Source organism: Lissotriton helveticus, chromosome 9 (assembly GCF_964261635.1).
Source record: "Lissotriton helveticus chromosome 9, aLisHel1.1, whole genome shotgun sequence".
NCBI classification, from domain to species: Eukaryota; Metazoa; Chordata; class Amphibia; order Caudata; family Salamandridae; genus Lissotriton; species Lissotriton helveticus.
The window spans coordinates 620,818,395-620,843,750 of NC_136070.1; the positions used below are offsets into that span (position 1 = coordinate 620,818,395).

The window sequence follows — 25,356 nt, forward strand, 5'->3', positions numbered from 1 at the left end:
GGTTTTCTTGCCTCATGGGCTGACTGTTAGTTAACTAGCTAGTAAGTTTAACCAGAATAGGGTCAGGAATAGGGGGATCGATTCAGAACCTATAGAAATACACGACACGAGGTTTTGGAGGATATAATAACCTTTCACCCACTCCAGACGTCTTTGGAGTATTTGGAAAAAGGGGTCTGAGTGAGAAAGCACGACTGAGTTACTCTAAATGTCTTACGTTAGTTTTATCGCCCTTTCCAAACGCGTTGGGCGCCATGTAGTGTAGCTCCTATTTTCCCAATAGGCTCTGCGCATTGGAATAGTACCTACAGCAGTAAAGGCCTAGGCCAGACGTTAACTAGGTCTACTACTGTCGATACTAGACTTAATTTTTGGGTTTGCCAGCTAAGCTCAGAGTTCGCTAGAAACTTTCTCGAATGTTCAAGGAAGGATTAACTTCCCTGATTAGACAAGAAGGGATTTAGTTTCTGACAACCATAGAACATGACAACTTTGCTCTCCCCTAATCAAGAGTCAATCTCAAGAGTCGTGTGAGCACAAGGCAATTATTTTACTCAGTCAGTACGTGCATTCTTAGTCTCATCAGAATGTAGAGAAAAGGAAGAGACGGGCGTGTTCAATAAAAGATGTTATTTATTGATCAGTCTCTTTTCTCGTACAAGAGAAATGGATCGATATTATTGCGATACTTATAGTTAGGTAAAGTGCATACATTAGAAGCAATAGTATAAAATAATACTGTAAAAACATTGATATGGTTTCTGAGCCATATGATGTTTAAAATGATTAAAATATATTTACATACACATATACATTTGACTAAACGTACTCAACTGGTGTTTCTAAATACGCCTACCCCGTGTACCTGACCTAAGTCTAATACGTGGGCGGGAATAGAAAGTTACAGTTTAAGTTAAGTTTGTTTTTGCCAAGTGAATAACTAAAGAATTCTCTGTGAGGGGTTATTCAGTTCTGTACCTGGAATTTAGGATGAATGAGGAATGGTATCTCTTTCTCTGCTCTCGATATTCCAGGCTGCCTGCGAGGGCTGCCCAGAAGCGCCGGTGCTGGGTCTCTCGGCTTGAGATAGCAGCGCGTCTCTCAGCGCGTCGGGAAGGCGGGGCTGCTGCCTGCGGGGTCTGCTTCGGCTCTCTGCTTCGGCAAGTATGGCTGCTCCGTCTTGTCACCACGCGTGTGTTTTGCATAGGGCAAGGTCGGCAATATTTATACCTTAAAGGTGCCGGGATTGACGTAAGGATGGACATAGGTACGTCAATAAAGATGTCATACGACTTGCTCGTTAGCACATTCTTTACTAAAGTTCTCTGTGAAATCAAAACAATGGCCGCACGGATTATCCAGGTTGTCATAGGTTTGATTTGTTATGAGAACGTCGTATGCCTTATCAGGGGCTGGAGGAATATCGCTTGTCTAATTAGATCTCAAGCGTTATGACCTAATCAGATAACACGTTCCTGTGCCGTAGTGTGACTGCGTCAGATAACGGTATCTGCATCATGGGGGATTTCTTGCCTCATGGGCTGACTGTTAGTTAACTAGCTAGTAAGTTTAACCAGAATAGGGTCAGGAATAGGGGGATCGATTCAGAACCTATAGAAATACACGACACCATCACCACCCCTTGTTGTAAATATTTTTGTCCACCCTAAACGTGGAAGGGTATACTCAGATGTGAGTCCCTTGCTCATTGCACCATCAGGATTCAAGCAAGCCGGGCCGAAGACGGCTGAAATGCCAGAAACCGGTCCCCGGAACCTTGTTTCCTTCCCAGTGTAAGAATTGGCTTTTGTAGTCTGGTCTGCCCTGTTCCCATGATGCACTGGGCCAGGGACAGACTAATTTGCATACAGCCAGGTTCTGAAACTGGGATGGTGCAATGAGCTAAAAAACGGTGTTGGATCTAGCCCTGATCTCTTGACTGGGTGAGAGTATTCTGCTTAATTCAGAGACTCTGTCCATCACCACCCCTTGTTGTAAATATTTTTGTCCACCCTAAGCGTGGAAGGGTATACTCAGATGTGAGTCCCTTGCTCATTGCACCATCAGGATTCAAGCAAGCCGGGCCGAAGACGGCTGAAATGCCAGAAACCGGTCCCCGGAACCTTGTTTCCTTCCCAGTGTAAGAATTGGCTTTTGTAGTCTGGTCTGCCCTGTTCCCATGATGCACTGGGCCAGGGACAGACTAATTTGCATACAGCCAGGTTCTGAAACTGGGATGGTGCAATGAGCTAAAAAACGGTGTTGGATCTAGCCCTGATCTCTTGACTGGGTGAGAGTATTCTGCTTAATTCAGAGACTCTGTCCATCACCACCCCTTGTTGTAAATATTTTTGTCCACCCTAAGCGTGGAAGGGTACACTCAGATGTGAGTCCCTTGCTCATTGCACCATCAGGATTCAAGCAAGCCGGGCCGAAGACGGCTGAAATGCCAGAAACCGGTCCCCGGAACCTTGTTTCCTTCCCAGTGTAAGAATTGGCTTTTGTAGTCTGGTCTGCCCTGTTCCCATGATGCACTGGGCCAGGGACAGACTAATTTGCATACAGCCAGGTTCTGAAACTGGGATGGTGCAATGAGCTTAAAAACGGTGTTGGATCTAGCCCTGATCTCTTGACTGGGTGAGAGTATTCTGCTTAATTCAGAGACTCTGTCCATCACCACCCCTTGTTGTAAATATTTTTGTCCACCCTAAGCGTGGAAGGGTATACTCAGATGTGAGTCCCTTGCTCATTGCACCATCAGGATTCAAGCAAGCCGGGCCGAAGACGGCTGAAATGCCAGAAACCGGTCCCCGGAACCTTGTTTCCTTCCCAGTGTAAGAATTGGCTTTTGTAGTCTGGTCTGCCCTGTTCCCATGATGCACTGGGCCAGGGACAGACTAATTTGCATACAGCCAGGTTCTGAAACTGGGATGGTGCAATGAGCTAAAAAACGGTGTTGGATCTAGCCCTGATCTCTTGACTGGGTGAGAGTATTCTGCTTAATTCAGAGACTCTGCCCATCACCACCCCTTGTTGTAAATATTTTTGTCCACCCTAAGCGTGGAAGGGTATACTCAGATGTGAGTCCCTTGATCATTGCACCATCAGGATTCAAGCAACCCGGGCCGAAGACGGCTGAAATGCCAGAAACCGGTCCCGGAACCTTGTTTCCTTCCCAGTGTAAGAATTGGCTTTTGTAGTCTGGTCTGCCCTGTTCCCATGATGCACTGGGCCAGGGACAGACTAATTTGCATACAGCCAGGTTCTGAAACTGGGATGGTGCAATGAGCTAAAAAACGGTGTTGGATCTAGCCCTGATCTCTTGACTGGGTGAGAGTATTCTGCTTAATTCAGAGACTCTGTCCATCACCACCCCTTGTTCTAAATATTTTTGTCCACCCTAAGCGTGGAAGGGTATACTCAGATGTGAGTCCCTTGCTCATTGCACCATCAGGATTCAAGCAAGCCGGGCCGAAGACGGCTGAAATGCCAGAAACCGGTCCCCGGAACCTTGTTTCCTTCCCAGTGTAAGAATTGGCTTTTGTAGTCTGGTCTGCCCTGTTCCCATGATGCACTGGCCCAGGGACAGACTAATTTGCATACAGCCAGGTTCTGAAACTGGGATGGTGCAATGAGCTAAAAAACGGTGTTGGATCTAGCCCTGATCTCTTGACTGGGTGAGAGTATTCTGCTTAATTCAGAGACTCTGTCCATCACCACCCCTTGTTGTAAATATTTTTGTCCACCCTAAGCGTGGAAGGGTATACTCAGATGTGAGTCCCTTGCTCATTGCACCATCAGGATTCAAGCAAGCCGGGCCGAAGACGGCTGAAATGCCAGAAACCGGTCCCCGGAACCTTGTTTCCTTCCCAGTGTAAGAATTGGCTTTTGTAGTCTGGTCTGCCCTGTTCCCATGATGCACTGGGCCAGGGACAGACTAATTTGCATACAGCCAGGTTCTGAAACTGGGATGGTGCAATGAGCTTAAAAACGGTGTTGGATCTAGCCCTGATCTCTTGACTGGGTGAGAGTATTCTGCTTAATTCAGAGACTCTGTCCATCACCAACCCTTGTTGTAAATATTTTTGTCCACCCTAAGCGTGGAAGGGTATACTCAGATGTGAGTCCCTTGCTCATTGCACCATCAGGATTCAAGCAAGCCGGGCCGAAGACGGCTGAAATGCCAGAAACCGGTCCCCGGAACCTTGTTTCCTTCCCAGTGTAAGAATTGGCTTTTGTAGTCTGGTCTGCCCTGTTCCCATGATGCACTGGGCCAGGGACAGACTAATTTGCATACAGCCAGGTTCTGAAACTGGGATGGTGCAATGAGCTAAAAAACGGTGTTGGATCTAGCCCTGATCTCTTGACTGGGTGAGAGTATTCTGCTTAATTCAGAGACTCTGCCCATCACCACCCCTTGTTGTAAATATTTTTGTCCACCCTAAGCGTGGAAGGGTATACTCAGATGTGAGTCCCTTGCTCATTGCACCATCAGGATTCAAGCAACCCGGGCCGAAGACGGCTGAAATGCCAGAAACCGGTCCCCGGAACCTTGTTTCCTTCCCAGTGTAAGAATTGGCTTTTGTAGTCTGGTCTGCCCTGTTCCCATGATGCACTGGGCCAGGGACAGACTAATTTGCATACAGCCAGGTTCTGAAACTGGGATGGTGCAATGAGCTAAAAAACGGTGTTGGATCTAGCCCTGATCTCTTGACTGGGTGAGAGTATTCTGCTTAATTCAGAGACTCTGTCCATCACCACCCCTTGTTCTAAATATTTTTGTCCACCCTAAGCGTGGAAGGGTATACTCAGATGTGAGTCCCTTGCTCATTGCACCATCAGGATTCAAGCAAGCCGGGCCGAAGACGGCTGAAATGCCAGAAACCGGTCCCCGGAACCTTGTTTCCTTCCCAGTGTAAGAATTGGCTTTTGTAGTCTGGTCTGCCCTGTTCCCATGATGCACTGGCCCAGGGACAGACTAATTTGCATACAGCCAGGTTCAGAAACTGGGATGGTGCAATGAGCTAAAAAACGGTGTTGGATCTAGCCCTGATCTCTTGACTGGGTGAGAGTATTCTGCTTAATTCAGAGACTCTGTCCATCACCACCCCTTGTTGTAAATATTTTTGTCCACCCTAAGCGTGGAAGGGTATACTCAGATGTGAGTCCCTTGCTCATTGCACCATCAGGATTCAAGCAAGCCGGGCCGAAGACGGCTGAAATGCCAGAAACCGGTCCCCGGAACCTTGTTTCCTTCCCCGTGTAAGAATTGGCTTTTGTAGTCTGGTCTGCCCTGTTCCCATGATGCACTGGGCCAGGGACAGACTAATTTGCATACAGCCAGGTTCTGAAACTGGGATGGTGCAATGAGCTAAAAAACGGTGTTGGATCTAGCCCTGATCTCTTGACTGGGTGAGAGTATTCTGCTTAATTCAGAGACTCTGTCCATCACCACCCCTTGTTGTAAATATTTTTGTCCACCCTAAGCGTGGAAGGGTATACTCAGATGTGAGTCCCTTGCTCATTGCACCATCAGGATTCAAGCAAGCCGGGCCGAAGACGGCTGAAATGCCAGAAACCGGTCCCCGGAACCTTGTTTCCTTCCCAGTGTAAGAATTGGCTTTTGTAGTCTGGTCTGCCCTGTTCCCATGATGCACTGGGCCAGGGACAGACTAATTTGCATACAGCCAGGTTCTGAAACTGGGATGGTGCAATGAGCTAAAAAACGGTGTTGGATCAAGCCCTGATCTCTTGACTGGGTGAGAGTATTCTGCTTAATTCAGAGACTCTGTCCATCACCACCCCTTGTTGTAAATATTTTTGTCCACCCTAAGCGTGGAAGGGTATACTCAGATGTGAGTCCCTTGCTCATTGCACCATCAGGATTCAAGCAAGCCGGGCCGAAGACGTCTGAAATGCCAGAAACCGGTCCCCGGAACCTTGTTTCCTTCCCAGTGTAAGAATTGGCTTTTGTAGTCTGGTCTGCCCTGTTCCCATGATGCACTGGGCCAGGGACAGACTAATTTGCATACAGCCAGGTTCTGAAACTGGGATGGTGCAATGAGCTAAAAAACGGTGTTGGATCTAGCCCTGATCTCTTGACTGGGTGAGAGTATTCTGCTTAATTCAGAGACTCTGTCCATCACCACCCCTTGTTGTAAATATTTTTGTCCACCCTAAGCGTGGAAGGGTACACTCAGATGTGAGTCCCTTGCTCATTGCACCATCAGGATTCAAGCAAGCCGGGCCGAAGACGGCTGAAATGCCAGAAACCGGTCCCCGGAACCTTGTTTCCTTCCCAGTGTAAGAATTGGCTTTTGTAGTCTGGTCTGCCCTGCCCTGTTCCCATGATGCACTGGGCCAGGGACAGACTAATTTGCATACAGCCAGGTTCTGAAACTGGGATGGTGCAATGAGCTAAAAAACGGTGTTGGATCTAGCCCTGATCTCTTGACTGGGTGAGAGTATTCTGCTTAATTCAGAGACTCTGTCCATCACCACCCCTTGTTCTAAATATTTTTGTCCACCCTAAGCGTGGAAGGGTATACTCAGATGTGAGTCCCTTGCTCATTGCACCATCAGGATTCAAGCAAGCCGGGCCGAAGACGGCTGAAATGCCAGAAACCGGTCCCCGGAACCTTGTTTCCTTCCCAGTGTAAGAATTGGCTTTTGTAGTCTGGTCTGCCCTGTTCCCATGATGCACTGGCCCAGGGACAGACTAATTTGCATACAGCCAGGTTCTGAAACTGGGATGGTGCAATGAGCTAAAAAACGGTGTTGGATCTAGCCCTGATCTCTTGACTGGGTGAGAGTATTCTGCTTAATTCAGAGACTCTGTCCATCACCACCCCTTGTTGTAAATATTTTTGTCCACCCTAAGCGTGGAAGGGTATACTCAGATGTGAGTCCCTTGCTCATTGCACCATCAGGATTCAAGCAAGCCGGGCCGAAGACGGCTGAAATGCCAGAAACCGGTCCCCGGAACCTTGTTTCCTTCCCCGTGTAAGAATTGGCTTTTGTAGTCTGGTCTGCCCTGTTCCCATGATGCACTGGGCCAGGGACAGACTAATTTGCATACAGCCAGGTTCTGAAACTGGGATGGTGCAATGAGCTAAAAAACGGTGTTGGATCTAGCCCTGATCTCTTGACTGGGTGAGAGTATTCTGCTTAATTCAGAGACTCTGTCCATCACCACCCCTTGTTGTAAATATTTTTGTCCACCCTAAGCGTGGAAGGGTATACTCAGATGTGAGTCCCTTGCTCATTGCACCATCAGGATTCAAGCAAGCCGGGCCGAAGACGGCTGAAATGCCAGAAACCGGTCCCCGGAACCTTGTTTCCTTCCCAGTGTAAGAATTGGCTTTTGTAGTCTGGTCTGCCCTGTTCCCATGATGCACTGGGCCAGGGACAGACTAATTTGCATACAGCCAGGTTCTGAAACTGGGATGGTGCAATGAGCTAAAAAACGGTGTTGGATCTAGCCCTGATCTCTTGACTGGGTGAGAGTATTCTGCTTAATTCAGAGACTCTGTCCATCACCACCCCTTGTTGTAAATATTTTTGTCCACCCTAAGCGTGGAAGGGTATACTCAGATGTGAGTCCCTTGCTCATTGCACCATCAGGATTCAAGCAAGCCGGGCCGAAGACGTCTGAAATGCCAGAAACCGGTCCCCGGAACCTTGTTTCCTTCCCAGTGTAAGAATTGGCTTTTGTAGTCTGGTCTGCCCTGTTCCCATGATGCACTGGGCCAGGGACAGACTAATTTGCATACAGCCAGGTTCTGAAACTGGGATGGTGCAATGAGCTAAAAAACGGTGTTGGATCTAGCCCTGATCTCTTGACTGGGTGAGAGTATTCTGCTTAATTCAGAGACTCTGTCCATCACCACCCCTTGTTGTAAATATTGTTGTCCACCCTAAGCGTGGAAGGGTATACTCAGATGTGAGTCCCTTGCTCATTGCACCATCAGGATTCAAGCAAGCCGGGTCGAAGACGGCTGAAATGCCAGAAACCGGTCCCCGGAACCTTGTTTCCTTCCCAGTGTAAGAATTGGCTTTTGTAGTCTGGTCTGCCCTGTTCCCGTGATGCACTGGGCCAGGGACAGACTAATTTGCATACAGCCAGGTTCTGAAACTGGGATGGTGCAATGAGCTAAAAAACGGTGTTGGATCTAGCCCTGATCTCTTGACTGGGTGAGAGTATTCTGCTTAATTCAGAGACTCTGCCCATCACCACCCCTTGTTGTAAATATTTTTGTCCACCCTAAGCGTGGAAGGGTATACTCAGATGTGAGTCCCTTGCTCATTGCACCATCAGGATTCAAGCAACCCGGGCCGAAGACGGCTGAAATGCCAGAAACCGGTCCCCGGAACCTTGTTTCCTTCCCAGTGTAAGAATTGGCTTTTGTAGTCTGGTCTGCCCTGTTCCCATGATGCACTGGGCCAGGGACAGACTAATTTGCATACAGCCAGGTTCTGAAACTGGGATGGTGCAATGAGCTAAAAAACGGTGTTGGATCTAGCCCTGATCTCTTGACTGGGTGAGAGTATTCTGCTTAATTCAGAGACTCTGTCCATCACCACCCCTTGTTCTAAATATTTTTGTCCACCCTAAGCGTGGAAGGGTATACTCAGATGTGAGTCCCTTGCTCATTGCACCATCAGGATTCAAGCAAGCCGGGCCGAAGACGGCTGAAATGCCAGAAACCGGTCCCCGGAACCTTGTTTCCTTCCCAGTGTAAGAATTGGCTTTTGTAGTCTGGTCTGCCCTGTTCCCATGATGCACTGGCCCAGGGACAGACTAATTTGCATACAGCCAGGTTCTGAAACTGGGATGGTGCAATGAGCTAAAAAACGGTGTTGGATCTAGCCCTGATCTCTTGACTGGGTGAGAGTATTCTGCTTAATTCAGAGACTCTGTCCATCACCACCCCTTGTTGTAAATATTTTTGTCCACCCTAAGCGTGGAAGGGTATACTCAGATGTGAGTCCCTTGCTCATTGCACCATCAGGATTCAAGCAAGCCGGGCCGAAGACGGCTGAAATGCCAGAAACCGGTCCCCGGAACCTTGTTTCCTTCCCAGTGTAAGAATTGGCTTTTGTAGTCTGGTCTGCCCTGTTCCCATGATGCACTGGGCCAGGGACAGACTAATTTGCATACAGCCAGGTTCTGAAACTGGGATGGTGCAATGAGCTAAAAAACGGTGTTGGATCTAGCCCTGATCTCTTGACTGGGTGAGAGTATTCTGCTTAATTCAGAGACTCTGTCCATCACCACCCCTTGTTGTAAATATTTTTGTCCACCCTAAGCGTGGAAGGGTATACTCAGATGTGAGTCCCTTGCTCATTGCACCATCAGGATTCAAGCAAGCCGGGCCGAAGACGGCTGAAATGCCAGAAACCGGTCCCCGGAACCTTGTTTCCTTCCCAGTGTAAGAATTGGCTTTTGTAGTCTGGTCTGCCCTGTTCCCATGATGCACTGGGCCAGGGACAGACTAATTTGCATACAGCCAGGTTCTGAAACTGGGATGGTGCAATGAGCTAAAAAACGGTGTTGGATCTAGCCCTGATCTCTTGACTGGGTGAGAGTATTCTGCTTAATTCAGAGACTCTGTCCATCACCACCCCTTGTTGTAAATATTTTTGTCCACCCTAAGCGTGGAAGGGTATACTCAGATGTGAGTCCCTTGCTCATTGCACCATCAGGATTCAAGCAAGCCGGGCCGAAGACGTCTGAAATGCCAGAAACCGGTCCCCGGAACCTTGTTTCCTTCCCAGTGTAAGAATTGGCTTTTGTAGTCTGGTCTGCCCTGTTCCCATGATGCACTGGGCCAGGGACAGACTAATTTGCATACAGCCAGGTTCTGAAACTGGGATGGTGCAATGAGCTAAAAAACGGTGTTGGATCTAGCCCTGATCTCTTGACTGGGTGAGAGTATTCTGCTTAATTCAGAGACTCTGTCCATCACCACCCCTTGTTGTAAATATTTTTGTCCACCCTAAGCGTGGAAGGGTACACTCAGATGTGAGTCCCTTGCTCATTGCACCATCAGGATTCAAGCAAGCCGGGCCGAAGACGGCTGAAATGCCAGAAACCGGTCCCCGGAACCTTGTTTCCTTCCCAGTGTAAGAATTGGCTTTTGTAGTCTGGTCTGCCCTGTTCCCATGATGCACTGGGCCAGGGACAGACTAATTTGCATACAGCCAGGTTCTGAAACTGGGATGGTGCAATGAGCTAAAAAACGGTGTTGGATCTAGCCCTGATCTCTTGACTGGGTGAGAGTATTCTGCTTAATTCAGAGACTCTGTCCATCACCACCCCTTGTTGTAAATATTTTTGTCCACCCTAAGCGTGGAAGGGTATACTCAGATGTGAGTCCCTTGCTCATTGCACCATCAGGATTCAAGCAAGCCGGGTCGAAGACGGCTGAAATGCCAGAAACCGGTCCCCGGAACCTTGTTTCCTTCCCAGTGTAAGAATTGGCTTTTGTAGTCTGGTCTGCCCTGTTCCCGTGATGCACTGGGCCAGGGACAGACTAATTTGCATACAGCCAGGTTCTGAAACTGGGATGGTGCAATGAGCTAAAAAACGGTGTTGGATCTAGCCCTGATCTCTTGACTGGGTGAGAGTATTCTGCTTAATTCAGAGACTCTGTCCATCACCACCCCTTGTTGTAAATATTTTTGTCCACCCTAAGCGTGGAAGGGTATACTCAGATGTGAGTCCCTTGCTCATTGCACCATCAGGATTCAAGCAAGCCGGACCGAAGACGGCTGAAATGCCAGAAACCGGTCCCCGGAACCTTGTTTCCTTCCCAGTGTAAGAATTGGCTTTTGTAGTCTGGTCTGCCCTGTTCCCATGATGCACTGGGCCAGGGACAGACTAATTTGCATACAGCCAGGTTCTGAAACTGGGATGGTGCAATGAGCTAAAAAACGGTGTTGGATCTAGCCCTGATCTCTTGACTGGGTGAGAGTATTCTGCTTAATTCAGAGACTCTGTCCATCACCACCCCTTGTTGTAAATATTTTTGTCCACCCTAAGCGTGGAAGGGTATACTCAGATGTGAGTCCCTTGCTCATTGCACCATCAGGATTCAAGCAAGCCGGGCCGAAGACGGCTGAAATGCCAGAAACCGGTCCCCGGAACCTTGTTTCCTTCCCAGTGTAAGAATTGGCTTTTGTAGTCTGGTCTGCCCTGTTCCCATGATGCACTGGGCCAGGGACAGACTAATTTGCATACAGCCAGGTTCTGAAACTGGGATGGTGCAATGAGCTAAAAAACGGTGTTGGATCTAGCCCTGATCTCTTGACTGGGTGAGAGTATTCTGCTTAATTCAGAGACTCTGTCCATCACCACCCCTTGTTGTAAATATTTTTGTCCACCCTAAGCGTGGAAGGGTACACTCAGATGTGAGTCCCTTGCTCATTGCACCATCAGGATTCAAGCAAGCCGGGCCGAAGACGGCTGAAATGCCAGAAACCGGTCCCCGGAACCTTGTTTCCTTCCCAGTGTAAGAATTGGCTTTTGTAGTCTGGTCTGCCCTGTTCCCATGATGCACTGGGCCAGGGACAGACTAATTTGCATACAGCCAGGTTCTGAAACTGGGATGGTGCAATGAGCTAAAAAACGGTGTTGGATCTAGCCCTGATCTCTTGACTGGGTGAGAGTATTCTGCTTAATTCAGAGACTCTGTCCATCACCACCCCTTGTTGTAAATATTTTTGTCCACCCTAAGCGTGGAAGGGTATACTCAGATGTGAGTCCCTTGCTCATTGCACCATCAGGATTCAAGCAAGCCGGGCCGAAGACGGCTGAAATGCCAGAAACCGGTCCCCGGAACCTTGTTTCCTTCCCAGTGTAAGAATTGGCTTTTGTAGTCTGGTCTGCCCTGTTCCCATGATGCACTGGGCCAGGGACAGACTAATTTGCATACAGCCAGGTTCTGAAACTGGGATGGTGCAATGAGCTAAAAAACGGTGTTGGATCTAGCCCTGATCTCTTGACTGGGTGAGAGTATTCTGCTTAATTCAGAGACTCTGTCCATCACCACCCCTTGTTGTAAATATTTTTGTCCACCCTAAACGTGGAAGGGTATACTCAGATGTGAGTCCCTTGCTCATTGCACCATCAGGATTCAAGCAAGCCGGGCCGAAGACAGCTGAAATGCCAGAAACCGGTCCCCGGAACCTTGTTTCCTTCCCAGTGTAAGAATTGGCTTTTGTAGTCTGGTCTGCCCTGTTCCCATGATGCACTGGGCCAGGGACAGACTAATTTGCATACAGCCAGGTTCTGAAACTGGGATGGTGCAATGAGCTAAAAAACGGTGTTGGATCTAGCCCTGATCTCTTGACTGGGTGAGAGTATTCTGCTTAATTCAGAGACTCTGTCCATCACCACCCCTTGTTGTAAATATTTTTGTCCACCCTAAGCGTGGAAGGGTATACTCAGATGTGAGTCCCTTGCTCATTGCACCATCAGGATTCAAGCAAGCCGGGCCGAAGACGGCTGAAATGCCAGAAACCGGTCCCCGGAACCTTGTTTCCTTCCCAGTGTAAGAATTGGCTTTTGTAGTCTGGTCTGCCCTGTTCCCATGATGCACTGGGCCAGGGACAGACTAATTTGCATACAGCCAGGTTCTGAAACTGGGATGGTGCAATGAGCTAAAAAACGGTGTTGGATCTAGCCCTGATTTCTTGACTGGGTGAGAGTATTCTGCTTAATTCAGAGACTCTGTCCATCACCACCCCTTGTTGTAAATATTTTTGTCCACCCTAAGCGTGGAAGGGTACACTCAGATGTGAGTCCCTTGCTCATTGCACCATCAGGATTCAAGCAAGCCGGGCCGAAGACGGCTGAAATGCCAGAAACCGGTCCCCGGAACCTTGTTTCCTTCCCAGTGTAAGAATTGGCTTTTGTAGTCTGGTCTGCCCTGTTCCCATGATGCACTGGGCCAGGGACAGACTAATTTGCATACAGCCAGGTTCTGAAACTGGGATGGTGCAATGAGCTTAAAAACGGTGTTGGATCTAGCCCTGATCTCTTGACTGGGTGAGAGTATTCTGCTTAATTCAGAGACTCTGTCCATCACCACCCCTTGTTGTAAATATTTTTGTCCACCCTAAGCGTGGAAGGGTATACTCAGATGTGAGTCCCTTGCTCATTGCACCATCAGGATTCAAGCAAGCCGGGCCGAAGACGGCTGAAATGCCAGAAACCGGTCCCCGGAACCTTGTTTCCTTCCCAGTGTAAGAATTGGCTTTTGTAGTCTGGTCTGCCCTGTTCCCATGATGCACTGGGCCAGGGACAGACTAATTTGCATACAGCCAGGTTCTGAAACTGGGATGGTGCAATGAGCTAAAAAACGGTGTTGGATCTAGCCCTGATCTCTTGACTGGGTGAGAGTATTCTGCTTAATTCAGAGACTCTGCCCATCACCACCCCTTGTTGTAAATATTTTTGTCCACCCTAAGCGTGGAAGGGTATAGTCAGATGTGAGTCCCTTGCTCATTGCACCATCAGGATTCAAGCAACCCGGGCCGAAGACGGCTGAAATGCCAGAAACCGGTCCCCGGAACCTTGTTTCCTTCCCAGTGTAAGAATTGGCTTTTGTAGTCTGGTCTGCCCTGTTCCCATGATGCACTGGGCCAGGGACAGACTAATTTGCATACAGCCAGGTTCTGAAACTGGGATGGTGCAATGAGCTAAAAAACGGTGTTGGATCTAGCCCTGATCTCTTGACTGGGTGAGAGTATTCTGCTTAATTCAGAGACTCTGTCCATCACCACCCCTTGTTGTAAATATTTTTGTCCACCCTAAGCGTGGAAGGGTATACTCAGATGTGAGTCCCTTGCTCATTGCACCATCAGGATTCAAGCAAGCCGGGCCGAAGACGGCTGAAATGCCAGAAACCGGTCCCCGGAACCTTGTTTCCTTCCCAGTGTAAGAATTGGCTTTTGTAGTCTGGTCTGCCCTGTTCCCATGATGCACTGGCCCAGGGACAGACTAATTTGCATACAGCCAGGTTCTGAAACTGGGATGGTGCAATGAGCTAAAAAACGGTGTTGGATCTAGCCCTGATCTCTTGACTGGGTGAGAGTATTCTGCTTAATTCAGAGACTCTGTCCATCACCACCCCTTGTTGTAAATATTTTTGTCCACCCTAAGCGTGGAAGGGTATACTCAGATGTGAGTCCCTTGCTCATTGCACCATCAGGATTCAAGCAAGCCGGGCCGAAGACGGCTGAAATGCCAGAAACCGGTCCCCGGAACCTTGTTTCCTTCCCAGTGTAAGAATTGGCTTTTGTAGTCTGGTCTGCCCTGTTCCCATGATGCACTGGGCCAGGGACAGACTAATTTGCATACAGCCAGGTTCTGAAACTGGGATGGTGCAATGAGCTAAAAAACGGTGTTGGATCTAGCCCTGATCTCTTGACTGGGTGAGAGTATTCTGCTTAATTCAGAGACTCTGTCCATCACCACCCCTTGTTGTAAATATTTTTGTCCACCCTAAGCGTGGAAGGGTATACTCAGATGTGAGTCCCTTGCTCATTGCACCATCAGGATTCAAGCAAGCCGGGCCGAAGACGGCTGAAATGCCAGAAACTGGTCCCCGGAACCTTGTTTCCTTCCCAGTGTAAGAATTGGCTTTTGTAGTCTGGTCTGCCCTGTTCCCATGATGCACTGGGCCAGGGACAGACTAATTTGCATACAGCCAGGTTCTGAAACTGGGATGGTGCAATGAGCTAAAAAACGGTGTTGGATCTAGCCCTGATCTCTTGACTGGGTGAGAGTATTCTGCTTAATTCAGAGACTCTGTCCATCACCACCCCTCGTTGTAAATATTTTTGTCCACCCTAAGCGTGGAAGGGTATACTCAGATGTGAGTCCCTTGCTCATTGCACCATCAGGATTCAAGCAAGCCGGGCCGCAGACGTCTGAAATGCCAGAAACCGGTCCCCGGAACCTTGTTTCCTTCCCAGTGTAAGAATTGGCTTTTGTAGTCTGGTCTGCCCTGTTCCCATGATGCACTGGGCCAGGGACAGACTAATTTGCATACAGCCAGGTTCTGAAACTGGGATGGTGCAATGAGCTAAAAAACGGTGTTGGATCTAGCCCTGATCTCTTGACTGGGTGAGAGTATTCTGCTTAATTCAGAGACTCTGTCCATCACCACCCCTTGTTGTAAATATTTTTGTCCACCCTAAGCGTGGAAGGGTACACTCAGATGTGAGTCCCTTGCTCATTGCACCATCAGGATTCAAGCAAGCCGGGCCGAAGACGGCTGAAATGCCAGAAACCGGTCCCCGGAACCTTGTTTCCTTCCCAGTGTAAGAATTGGCTTTTGTAGTCTGGTCTGCCCTGTTCCCATGATGCACTGGGCCAGGGACAGACTAATTTGCATACAGCCAGGTTCTGAAACTGGGATGGTGCAATGAGCTAAAAAACGGTGTTGGATCTAGCCCTGATCTCTTGACTGGGTGAGAGTATTCTGCTTAATTCAGAGACTCTGTCCATCACCACCCCTTGTTGTAAATATTTTTGTCCACCCTAAGCGTGGAAGGGTATACTCAGATGTGAGTCCCTTGCTCATTGCACCATCAGGATTCAAGCAAGCCGGGCCGAAGACGGCTGAAATGCCAGAAACCGGTCCCCGGAACCTTGTTTCCTTCCCAGTGTAAGAATTGGCTTTTGTAGTCTGGTCTGCCCTGTTCCCGTGATGCACTGGGCCAGGGACAGACTAATTTGCATACAGCCAGGTTCTGAAACTGGGATGGTGCAATGAGCTAAAAAACGGTGTTGGATCTAGCCCTGATCTCTTGACTGGGTGAGAGTATTCTGCTTAATTCAGAGACTCTGTCCATCACCACCCCTTGTTGTAAATATTTTTGTCCACCCTAAGCGTGGAAGGGTATACTCAGATGTGAGTCCCTTGCTCATTGCACCATCAGGATTCAAGCAAGCCGGGCCGAAGACGGCTGAAATGCCAGAAACCGGTCCCCGGAACCTTGTTTCCTTCCCAGTGTAAGAATTGGCTTTTGTAGTCTGGTCTGCCCTGTTCCCATGATGCACTGGGCCAGGGACAGACTAATTTGCATACAGCCAGGTTCTGAAACTGGGATGGTGCAATGAGCTAAAAAACGGTGTTGGATCTAGCCCTGATCTCTTGACTGGGTGAGAGTATTCTGCTTAATTCAGAGACTCTGTCCATCACCACCCCTTGTTGTAAATATTTTTGTCCACCCTAAGCGTGGAAGGGTATACTCAGATGTGAGTCCCTTGCTCATTGCACCATCAGGATTCAAGCAAGCCGGGCCGAAGACGGCTGAAATGCCAGAAACCGGTCCCCGGAACCTTGTTTCCTTCCCAGTGTAAGAATTGGCTTTTGTAGTCTGGTCTGCCCTGTTCCCATGATGCACTGGGCCAGGGACAGACTAATTTGCATACAGCCAGGTTCTGAAACTGGGATGGTGCAATGAGCTAAAAAACGGTGTTGGATCTAGCCCTGATCTCTTGACTGGGTGAGAGTATTCTGCTTAATTCAGAGACTCTGTCCATCACCACCCCTTGTTGTAAATATTTTTGTCCACCCTAAGCGTGGAAGGGTACACTCAGATGTGAGTCCCTTGCTCATTGCACCATCAGGATTCAAGCAAGCCGGGCCGAAGACGGCTGAAATGCCAGAAACCGGTCCCCGGAACCTTGTTTCCTTCCCAGTGTAAGAATTGGCTTTTGTAGTCTGGTCTGCCCTGTTCCCATGATGCACTGGGCCAGGGACAGACTAATTTGCATACAGCCAGGTTCTGAAACTGGGATGGTGCAATGAGCTAAAAAACGGTGTTGGATCTAGCCCTGATCTCTTGACTGGGTGAGAGTATTCTGCTTAATTCAGAGACTCTGTCCATCACCACCCCTTGTTGTAAATATTTTTGTCCACCCTAAGCGTGGAAGGGTATACTCAGATGTGAGTCCCTTGCTCATTGCACCATCAGGATTCAAGCAAGCCGGGCCGAAGACGGCTGAAATGCCAGAAACCGGTCCCCGGAACCTTGTTTCCTTCCCAGTGTAAGAATTGGCTTTTGTAGTCTGGTCTGCCCTGTTCCCATGATGCACTGGGCCAGGGACAGACTAATTTGCATACAGCCAGGTTCTGAAACTGGGATGGTGCAATGAGCTAAAAAACGGTGTTGGATCTAGCTCTGATCTCTTGACTGGGTGAAAGTATTCTGCTTAATTCAGACACTCTGTCCATCACCACCCCTTGTTGTAAATATTTTTGTCCACCCTAAGCGTGGAAGGGTATACTCAGATGTGAGTCCCTTGCTCATTGCACCATCAGGATTCAAGCAAGCCGGGCCGAAGACGGCTGAAATGCCAGAAACCGGTCCCCGGAACCTTGTTTCCTTCCCAGTGTAAGAATTGGCTTTTGTAGTCTGGTCTGCCCTGTTCCCATGATGCACTGGGCCAGGGACAGACTAATTTGCATACAGCCAGGTTCTGAAACTGGGATGGTGCAATGAGCTAAAAAACGGTGTTGGATCTAGCCCTGATCTCTTGACTGGGTGAGAGTATTCTGCTTAATTCAGAGACTCTGTCCATCACCACCCCTTGTTGTAAATATTTTTGTCCACCCTAAGCGTGGAAGGGTATACTCAGATGTGAGTCCCTTGCTCATTGCACCATCAGGATTCAAGCAAGCCGGGCCGAAGACGGCTGAAATGCCAGAAACCGGTCCCCGGAACCTTGTTTCCTTCCTAGTGTAAGAATTGGCTTTTGTAGTCTGGTCTGCCCTGTTCCCATGATGCACTGGGCCAGGGACAGACTAATTTGCATACAGCCAGGTTCTGAAACTGGGATGGTGCAATGAGCTAAAAAACGGTGTTGGATCTAGCCCTGATCTCTTGACTGGGTGAGAGTATTCTGCTTAATTCAGAGACTCTGTCCATCACCACCCCTTGTTGTAAATATTTTTGTCCACCCTAAGCGTGGAAGGGTACACTCAGATGTGAGTCCCTTGCTCATTGCACCATCAGGATTCAAGCAAGCCGGGCCGAAGACGGCTGAAATGCCAGAAACCGGTCCCCGGAACCTTGTTTCCTTCCCAGTGTAAGAATTGGCTTTTGTAGTCTGGTCTGCCCTGTTCCCATGATGCACTGGGCCAGGGACAGACTAATTTGCATACAGCCAGGTTCTGAAACTGGGATGGTGCAATGAGCTAAAAAACGGTGTTGGATCTAGCCCTGATCTCTTGACTGGGTGAGAGTATTCTGCTTAATTCAGAGACTCTGTCCATCACCACCCCTTGTTGTAAATATTTTTGTCCACCCTAAGCGTGGAAGGGTATACTCAGATGTGAGTCCCTTGCTCATTGCACCATCAGGATTCAAGCAAGCCGGGCCGAAGACGGCTGAAATGCCAGAAACCGGTCCCCGGAACCTTGTTTCCTTCCCAGTGTAAGAATTGGCTTTTGTAGTCTGGTCTGCCCTGTTCCCATGATGCACTGGGCCAGGGACAGACTAATTTGCATACAGCCAGGTTCTGAAACTGGGATGGTGCAATGAGCTAAAAAACGGTGTTGGATCTAGCCCTGATCTCTTGACTGGGTGAGAGTATTCTGCTTAATTCAGAGACTCTGTCCATCACCACCCCTTGTTGTAAATATTTTTGTCCACCCTAAGCGTGGAAGGGTATACTCAGATGTGAGTCCCTTGCTCATTGCACCATCAGAATTCAAGCAAGCCGGGCCGAAGACGGCTGAAATGCCAGAAACCGGTCCCCGGAACCTTGTTTCCTTCCCAGTGTAAGAATTGGCTTTTGTAGTCTGGTCTGCCCTGTTCCCATGATGCACTGGGCCAGGGACAGACTAATTTGCATACAGCCAGGTTCTGAAACTGGGATGGTGCAATGAGCTAAAAAACGGTGTTGGATCTAGCCCTGATCTCTTGACTGGGTGAGAGTATTCTGCTTAATTCAGAGACTCTGTCCATCACCACCCCTTGTTGTAAATATAAACTATAGTATGGAGTCCTACATTTGTTGACATGTAATGTGCTGGCGTATCCTCGGGTGGTGCTTCCTTACCCACTCGAGTCACCACTCCTCTATCTCCCCTATAAAGATGTTGTAATACTCTAAAGCATTGCATGTTTGAATCAAACTCTTTACCCACAAGATGTTTTCATTTAAACTTCCCGATGACAACCCACCAATCCTAGAGTGGCATTAGCCCAACCGACTTATCGCAGTGTGGCACACTCCGACGTCACTCTTCCCCCTCACAGTGGTACATCCTCCTTCACACTCTTTCTTTACGCATTCACATTCTCAATCATAGAAACGAGTAACTGTCTGCCTCTCTTCTCTTCAAGATCGATAGAATTCAGGCACTCAAGAACATTCACACACTGTGACCCACAATCTGCGCTGGCCACTTGAGATTACACAGTCCATCTTTGTGCACAAGGCTTCCCAGACGACTCTGACAGATCCAATGACACAAAAGCTCCCTATCTCAGGCGGGTCATCGATAGCGCTTTACGACTTACCGCAATCATTGGCCAAACAATGACATCAAATTGTTGTCTTCAACACCACAAATCAATCCCAGGATCTTAGACTACTCCTCGAGCCTGACATCAACTCAAATAAAATCATCATAGACCGCGCACGTTCTGCCCGAAACCACATTCAGTCGACTCTCATCCCAACTCCGCAAGACATCACACAATTCAGTAACTTCCAGGAGAGTGGATTCTGTGTTGTAGCCTGCTTGAAAGCCAGATTGTTTATCATGAGGGAGATGGTTGGATTCCAAATACTTGGAGAGTTAATGATGGTTAACCACTTCTCTAAGTTGGCAAGACAATAATAAACTTTCTTTAAAGTTATTATTGTGCAAGTTGGTCATGTTACTATGGTTAGTATAATTTAAAAGGGTTTAGATGTTAGATCTTTGGAACTTTCTACAATGCATTTCTTGCCAGTGGGAAGTCTGCTTTAACATTACAAGCTATATCAAAATGTCCTTGATCTCTGTAGAGTTGTCTTCATTCCTTGTGTACCTTAATTGTCGTGAGTTGGCTTAAGCATTATGTGACGGTGACTGAGGCCTTTAGAACCTCTGTCTCACAATTATTGGTCTCATTGGTAAGATTGTTCACTTCATGGTACACAACTGTCATAAGTAGATGGGTTAAAGGGGTGATGACCCTGGTTAGGGTACACACAGGGCATTTTGGGGCTCAAAAGCATTTTGGGCAATAACTAAATTAGAGGATGGCCTTAAATCAGCAGATTGGTCTAGAGTGTCAACATTTAAAAAATGCTTTATTATAAGCCTGCTCAGCCTGCGGTAATGACAGTTGGAAATATAATATAAGCTTGCATAATATGGGCCTCCTGTTTAGTAATACAATTGCAAAGGAGACATAGTAACAATGTATATTAATACAAGTGGCATAGGAGAGTCCTGATTTTATTAAAGAGAAAGGATGTGAATATTATCCCACCACTGAAAGGTATGCCTGCCCTGATAATCGTGGTAAAATGTTCTCTATGGTTATTCCTAGTGCCAATATTGAACAACCAGACAATGAGGAGCCAGTTGGCGATATGCTTGAAGAAAGACATTTCTTGTGAATGGATGACATGTTCTGCATAGAAGTTCACCAAAGCAAAAAGGCAGTGATTTGACTGCCTATGAGATTTCTATTAAGTTCTGTACTGTTTCATGTTTTCCATGGACTTGAACTCGCAATCCTCAAGAAAAGAAGACACGTTGGTTGGACCCACCCAGTGTGTGGTGGATGAGTGAATGTTTTTGATGTTGTTACTTTCTGCCCATGAAAGCAGACTCATGGGAATGTACTGCTTTAAAAATAATATTCAATAAACAGCAGGGAAAGAGATTGCATAATATTTGCCTCCCTTGTGTTTATTAAAACCAGGACTCTCCTTCTCTAACTGGCTAGAAGAATGTGCAATTCATTGAGGTTTTGTGCTACCATTCAATGTAAATACGTGAATTCTTACCTGCATTTTTGGCTGCATACTTTTGTGGTTATAGTGCGACCAACGTGAGAATGGGTGGTTAACTCATGTAAGGTCCTGACAAGTTTGCATTGCTGTGAATGTGGCTCTGCTTGTATGCACGAATAAGGTTATAGGACAGAGTGAAATCACAACTTGTGCTGCATTTAAATGACTACTTTTCAAGTTGATGTATTGCTTCTCAAAGTTAAACGTTAGTTAAGTGGAAAGATCGGATAAACAGGCCATGTTGAAAATGGACAGCGATTGTTCAATAAAACTAACATCATGCAGCACAGAGGGTCAGAAAGCACACACAGTTCTTGAAAGTCAGGAGTACACATTGCTGCTGCCAGGCTTTGGACATTTCATCCGAATGATGGACGCGGGAGGAGGCATTTCTGTTTCCTTAGTTCTCACCCTGTTCTCGATAATTTTCATCATGGTCTGGAAATCCATACGCCAACCAAGCAAACTTCCACCTGGACCGATTTGGCTTCCTTTTCTCGGGAGCGCACTCCATTTGGACAGCAAGAACATGGTCCGGTCAATAATAAAGGTACAGAGGTGGGGGACTGTTTGATATATTTTTTGGTCCAGATTTCTTTATTAACTTTTAGCATGATGTACTATGGAGCACAATACAATTGCGACATTTCACAAGGGACAAAGGCAAATTTACCACATCATATTTCAAAATAAATAAACAATTTAAATATATGTTTGGTGGGATGTGGATTAGAGGCTTGGTGTAGGTCTTCCCCAAAGAGTTACTTATCTCTAAAAAGTGTGTCTAGTAAAAGCCCTAATCCCTAAAAACTGAGCCCATACTTTCTGCGCGCATCTCCAAATGGACTACTCCTCTGATTTACTTACCTGCTTGTTAAAAAAAATTATTTTCTTTGTTTTTATGCACTTTTATGGCTGTAATAGCCAAAATAAAGTTTATTAAATGAAATATATGTTTGGTGGGATGTGGATCAGAGGCTTGGTGTAGGTCTTCCCCAAAGAGTTACTTATCTCTAAAAAGTGTGTCAGACAAAGGGAACTTTAGCACTTTCTATTTTCTTAGAAACATACTAACATTCTTTATTTTTGATGTAGTCTCACAATTTACTCTGTTGCTGGTTACAAGACATGTTCTTTATATGGTTTCCAGTGCTCATAAACATAATTCTTTCTGCTTCTTCACAAGTGTCCTATTTTTGCATGGCATTCAGTTGTGCAGAGTGCACGGAAAGTGATTTCTCTCCTATTTTGGTATCCTCATCGGCAAGAACACCAGAAAGACCAGGCATGTTAAAGACTCCAGTTCTAGTTCTTCTCTATCCAGTATCAAATTCCAGTCTCCTCAATCAGTTGTGGGCCATCTTGCTAGACATGGGTGCCCCACCGTACCTATGCCATCAGTTCAGGTCCCTCCATGAGGGAACTTTTGCTAGGGTCAGGTTCGGCAAGAATGGCAAATTAACATCACCTTTCCCCGTTGAAAAGGGGGTGAGACAGGGCTGTGTGCTTGCACCTACGCTTTTCTCTCTCTTTCTCAACGGGTTGATTAAAGACCTTCTTGCTGTTAAAGATATTGACCCACCCAAACTGGCGAACCGCAAATTTCCGCATTGATGTTTGCGGATGACACCCTGCTCCTCTCGAAAACACCGATGGGGATGCAGCGTGTCTTAGAGAAATTCAGCCAATTTTGCAAGAGGAGGAACTTGGTGGTTAATATCACAAAGACAAAATACATGGTTTTTAACGCGAATTTCACCAACTGCCCACACCCCATAATGGATGGTTGCCCTTTAGATAGGGTTTTCATCTTTCACTATTTAGGCCTTACTTTAAGCGATAAAATGAAGTGGGAATCACAAATTAATAAGGCAAATCTAAAATTAACCCAGGCTACTGGGGGGATCCTCAAATTGCATAAAACATCGGCCCAAAAAGATATAACTCCACCACTAGAAAGCTTTAAAATACAAGCTAGGGGAGGCACTCTATATGGGGCTGAGCTGTGGGGGCATTGTCCAGTGAATACTCTCACAGTAACTGAAAATGGTTTTATGAGACAGATTCTAAGCCTCCCAAAAAATACTCCCCTTGTACCACTTAAAATGGACCTAGGTATCTACCCCATAGCAGATTTAATATCAGCACGCCCATTGATGTATTGGCGACGCCTCTGGTGCACCCCAGAACTGGTCCATTATAGAGACGAGTTAAAAGTGGTACTGTCTATGTTGGGTGCGGGCAGGATTCCCTGGCTGGCTTTTATTAGGGACACATTTAGAGCAATGGGTATGGAAGATTTATAGACTAAACCAGAAACCTCATGTGTGGAAATTTAAAAAAAGTCCTTAGCATGCATTATGAAGGAATACAAGTTGTCTTGCATTGTACAGACTGCTGATACCACCAGTTTAACCTACGGGTTTCTCGATTTTAAGTGCCATTACAAGTTTGAGCAAGTGTTAGACACTATGCAACCTGTTTTAGTAAACAAATTATATCTCCAATTTAGATATGGGACTCTCCCGCTCAATGCCCGAACAAATAAGTGGGGAGGCACCCTAGGTCACTTTGCCCAGGTTGTCTAGCGGAGGAAGCAACCGTGATACACGTGGTTTTCTTCTGTCCAGCATACAAGAGTCCCCGATCTAAGTGGGTGATCCAACTGTGCAGGAACCTAGGTATTAGAAACTATATAGAAATCTATAGGATTTTAAAAACAGACATTAATCCGGTTTTTGCTGTTGTGATTTCAAAGTTTTTATTTGCAATGTGGTTAAAATGTAGGTATCTTCTTGACAGCTCCAATGAGAGTTGAGGATTCTTGTAGTTTGTTCATCTTTGTGCAAGCATTACGTGAGAATTATTATAGAGACCTATACACTTGCCGTACTAATAGGGCTGAAATACATTTTATGATTGTTAGTCAAGGATAACTGTTAGCCACTTTTTAATTTGATATTTTATCTATCTTAAAGGTGTGAGATTAATTTATATTTTTAAGATAGCTTTCCCATATTGATGTATAGTAAAAGCTCTAATCCCTAAAAACTGAGCCCATACTTTCTGCGTGCATCTCCAAATGGACTACTCCTATGATTTACTTACCTGCTTGTTAAAAAAAATTATTTTCTTTGTTTTTATGCACTTTTATGGCTGTAATAGCCAAAATAAAGTTTATTAAATGAAATATATGTTTGGTGGGATGTGGATCAGAGGCTTGGTGTAGGTCTTCCCCAAAGAGTTACTTATCTCTAAAAAGTGTGTCAGACAAAGGGAACTTTAGCACTTTCTAATTTCTTAGAAACATACTAATATTCTTTATTTTTGATGTAGTCTCACAATTTACTCTGTTGCTGGTTACAAGACATGTTCTTTATATGGTTTCCAGTGCTCATAAACATAATTCTTTCTGTTTCTTCACAAATGTCCTATGTTTGCATGGTATTCAGTTGTGCAGAGTGCTCTTTTTCCTCTATTTAAGGAGTACGCTGAAAGCATGTAGGGGCAGTGCTTGTTTTGCACGGAAAGTGATTTCTGTCCTATTTTGGTATCATTATGGGCAAGAACACCAGAAAGACCAGGCATGTTAAAGACTCCAGTTCTAGTTCTTCTCTATCCAGGATCAAATTCTAGTCTCCTCAAAGAAAAATGAAAAGAAGACTAGGGCAAATGAGGATGACTCTTTTGAAGACAAAATCTCAGGTGTACTGTGTGAAGCACTGGTATACAGGTGCTGCTAATAATCACTCTAGGAGAAATGTTCATATTTCGCCTGGGTTAGAGGAAGGAGTAGCGCCCCCATCTGACAAGAAGGGTCAGATATGCCTAAACGTCTACCAAGAGGTTGCACGAATAAGGCATTCCTGGAAGTTCATCTGAACCTATTTTGAAACAGTTTATGAAATCTGAAGTTACTGGGTTTCTATTACACAGACACATCAAAAATTTAATTTTAAGTTAATGGAACAAGCCTAACAAGTTTATGTTTCCATGCCTCATGTCCAAATGTGCTTTTGTCTCAAGGAATCTAGCCCAGCTTGTCATACTCTGTTATATGATGACTGTACATTTACATGTAACCTTTTCAGCCAGGAAACAACAACAGATGAGCCTCCATTATATTTATTGTCGCAAATTGTTTTCTTTTCAGCCACAAGCATTTTATGGGCTCATGATTAGCACATGAACAGCACTCAGTACGCAGTATACAGAACTGCTTCTCTTGTGGGACAAATGTGTGACTTTAGTGCATCCATGCTTTGAGCTGCACAATAATGCTTCTGGATACTAGAGCAGACTCTGAAGTATTGGATTAA

At 46.5% G+C, this 25,356-nt stretch overlaps 1 protein-coding gene and 1 long non-coding RNA gene across 6 annotated transcripts in view; one reads left to right on the top strand and one right to left on the bottom strand.

Moving 5' to 3' along the window:
* The window catches only part of LOC144781698 (uncharacterized), a 572,082-nt gene that overhangs the window by 509,950 nt on the left and 36,776 nt on the right, over positions 1–25,356 (bottom strand). The gene's annotated exons all lie outside the window — the stretch shown is intronic.
* LOC144781695 (cytochrome P450 2F2-like) overlaps positions 21,357–25,356 on the top strand; it is a 599,280-nt gene continuing 595,280 nt past the window's right edge. The window contains exon 1 of the mRNA XM_078660671.1: positions 21,357–21,587. Within this exon, the coding sequence (XP_078516797.1) occupies positions 21,405–21,587 (183 nt within the window). The 5' untranslated portion in view covers positions 21,357–21,404. The remainder of the gene's footprint in view (positions 21,588–25,356) is intronic.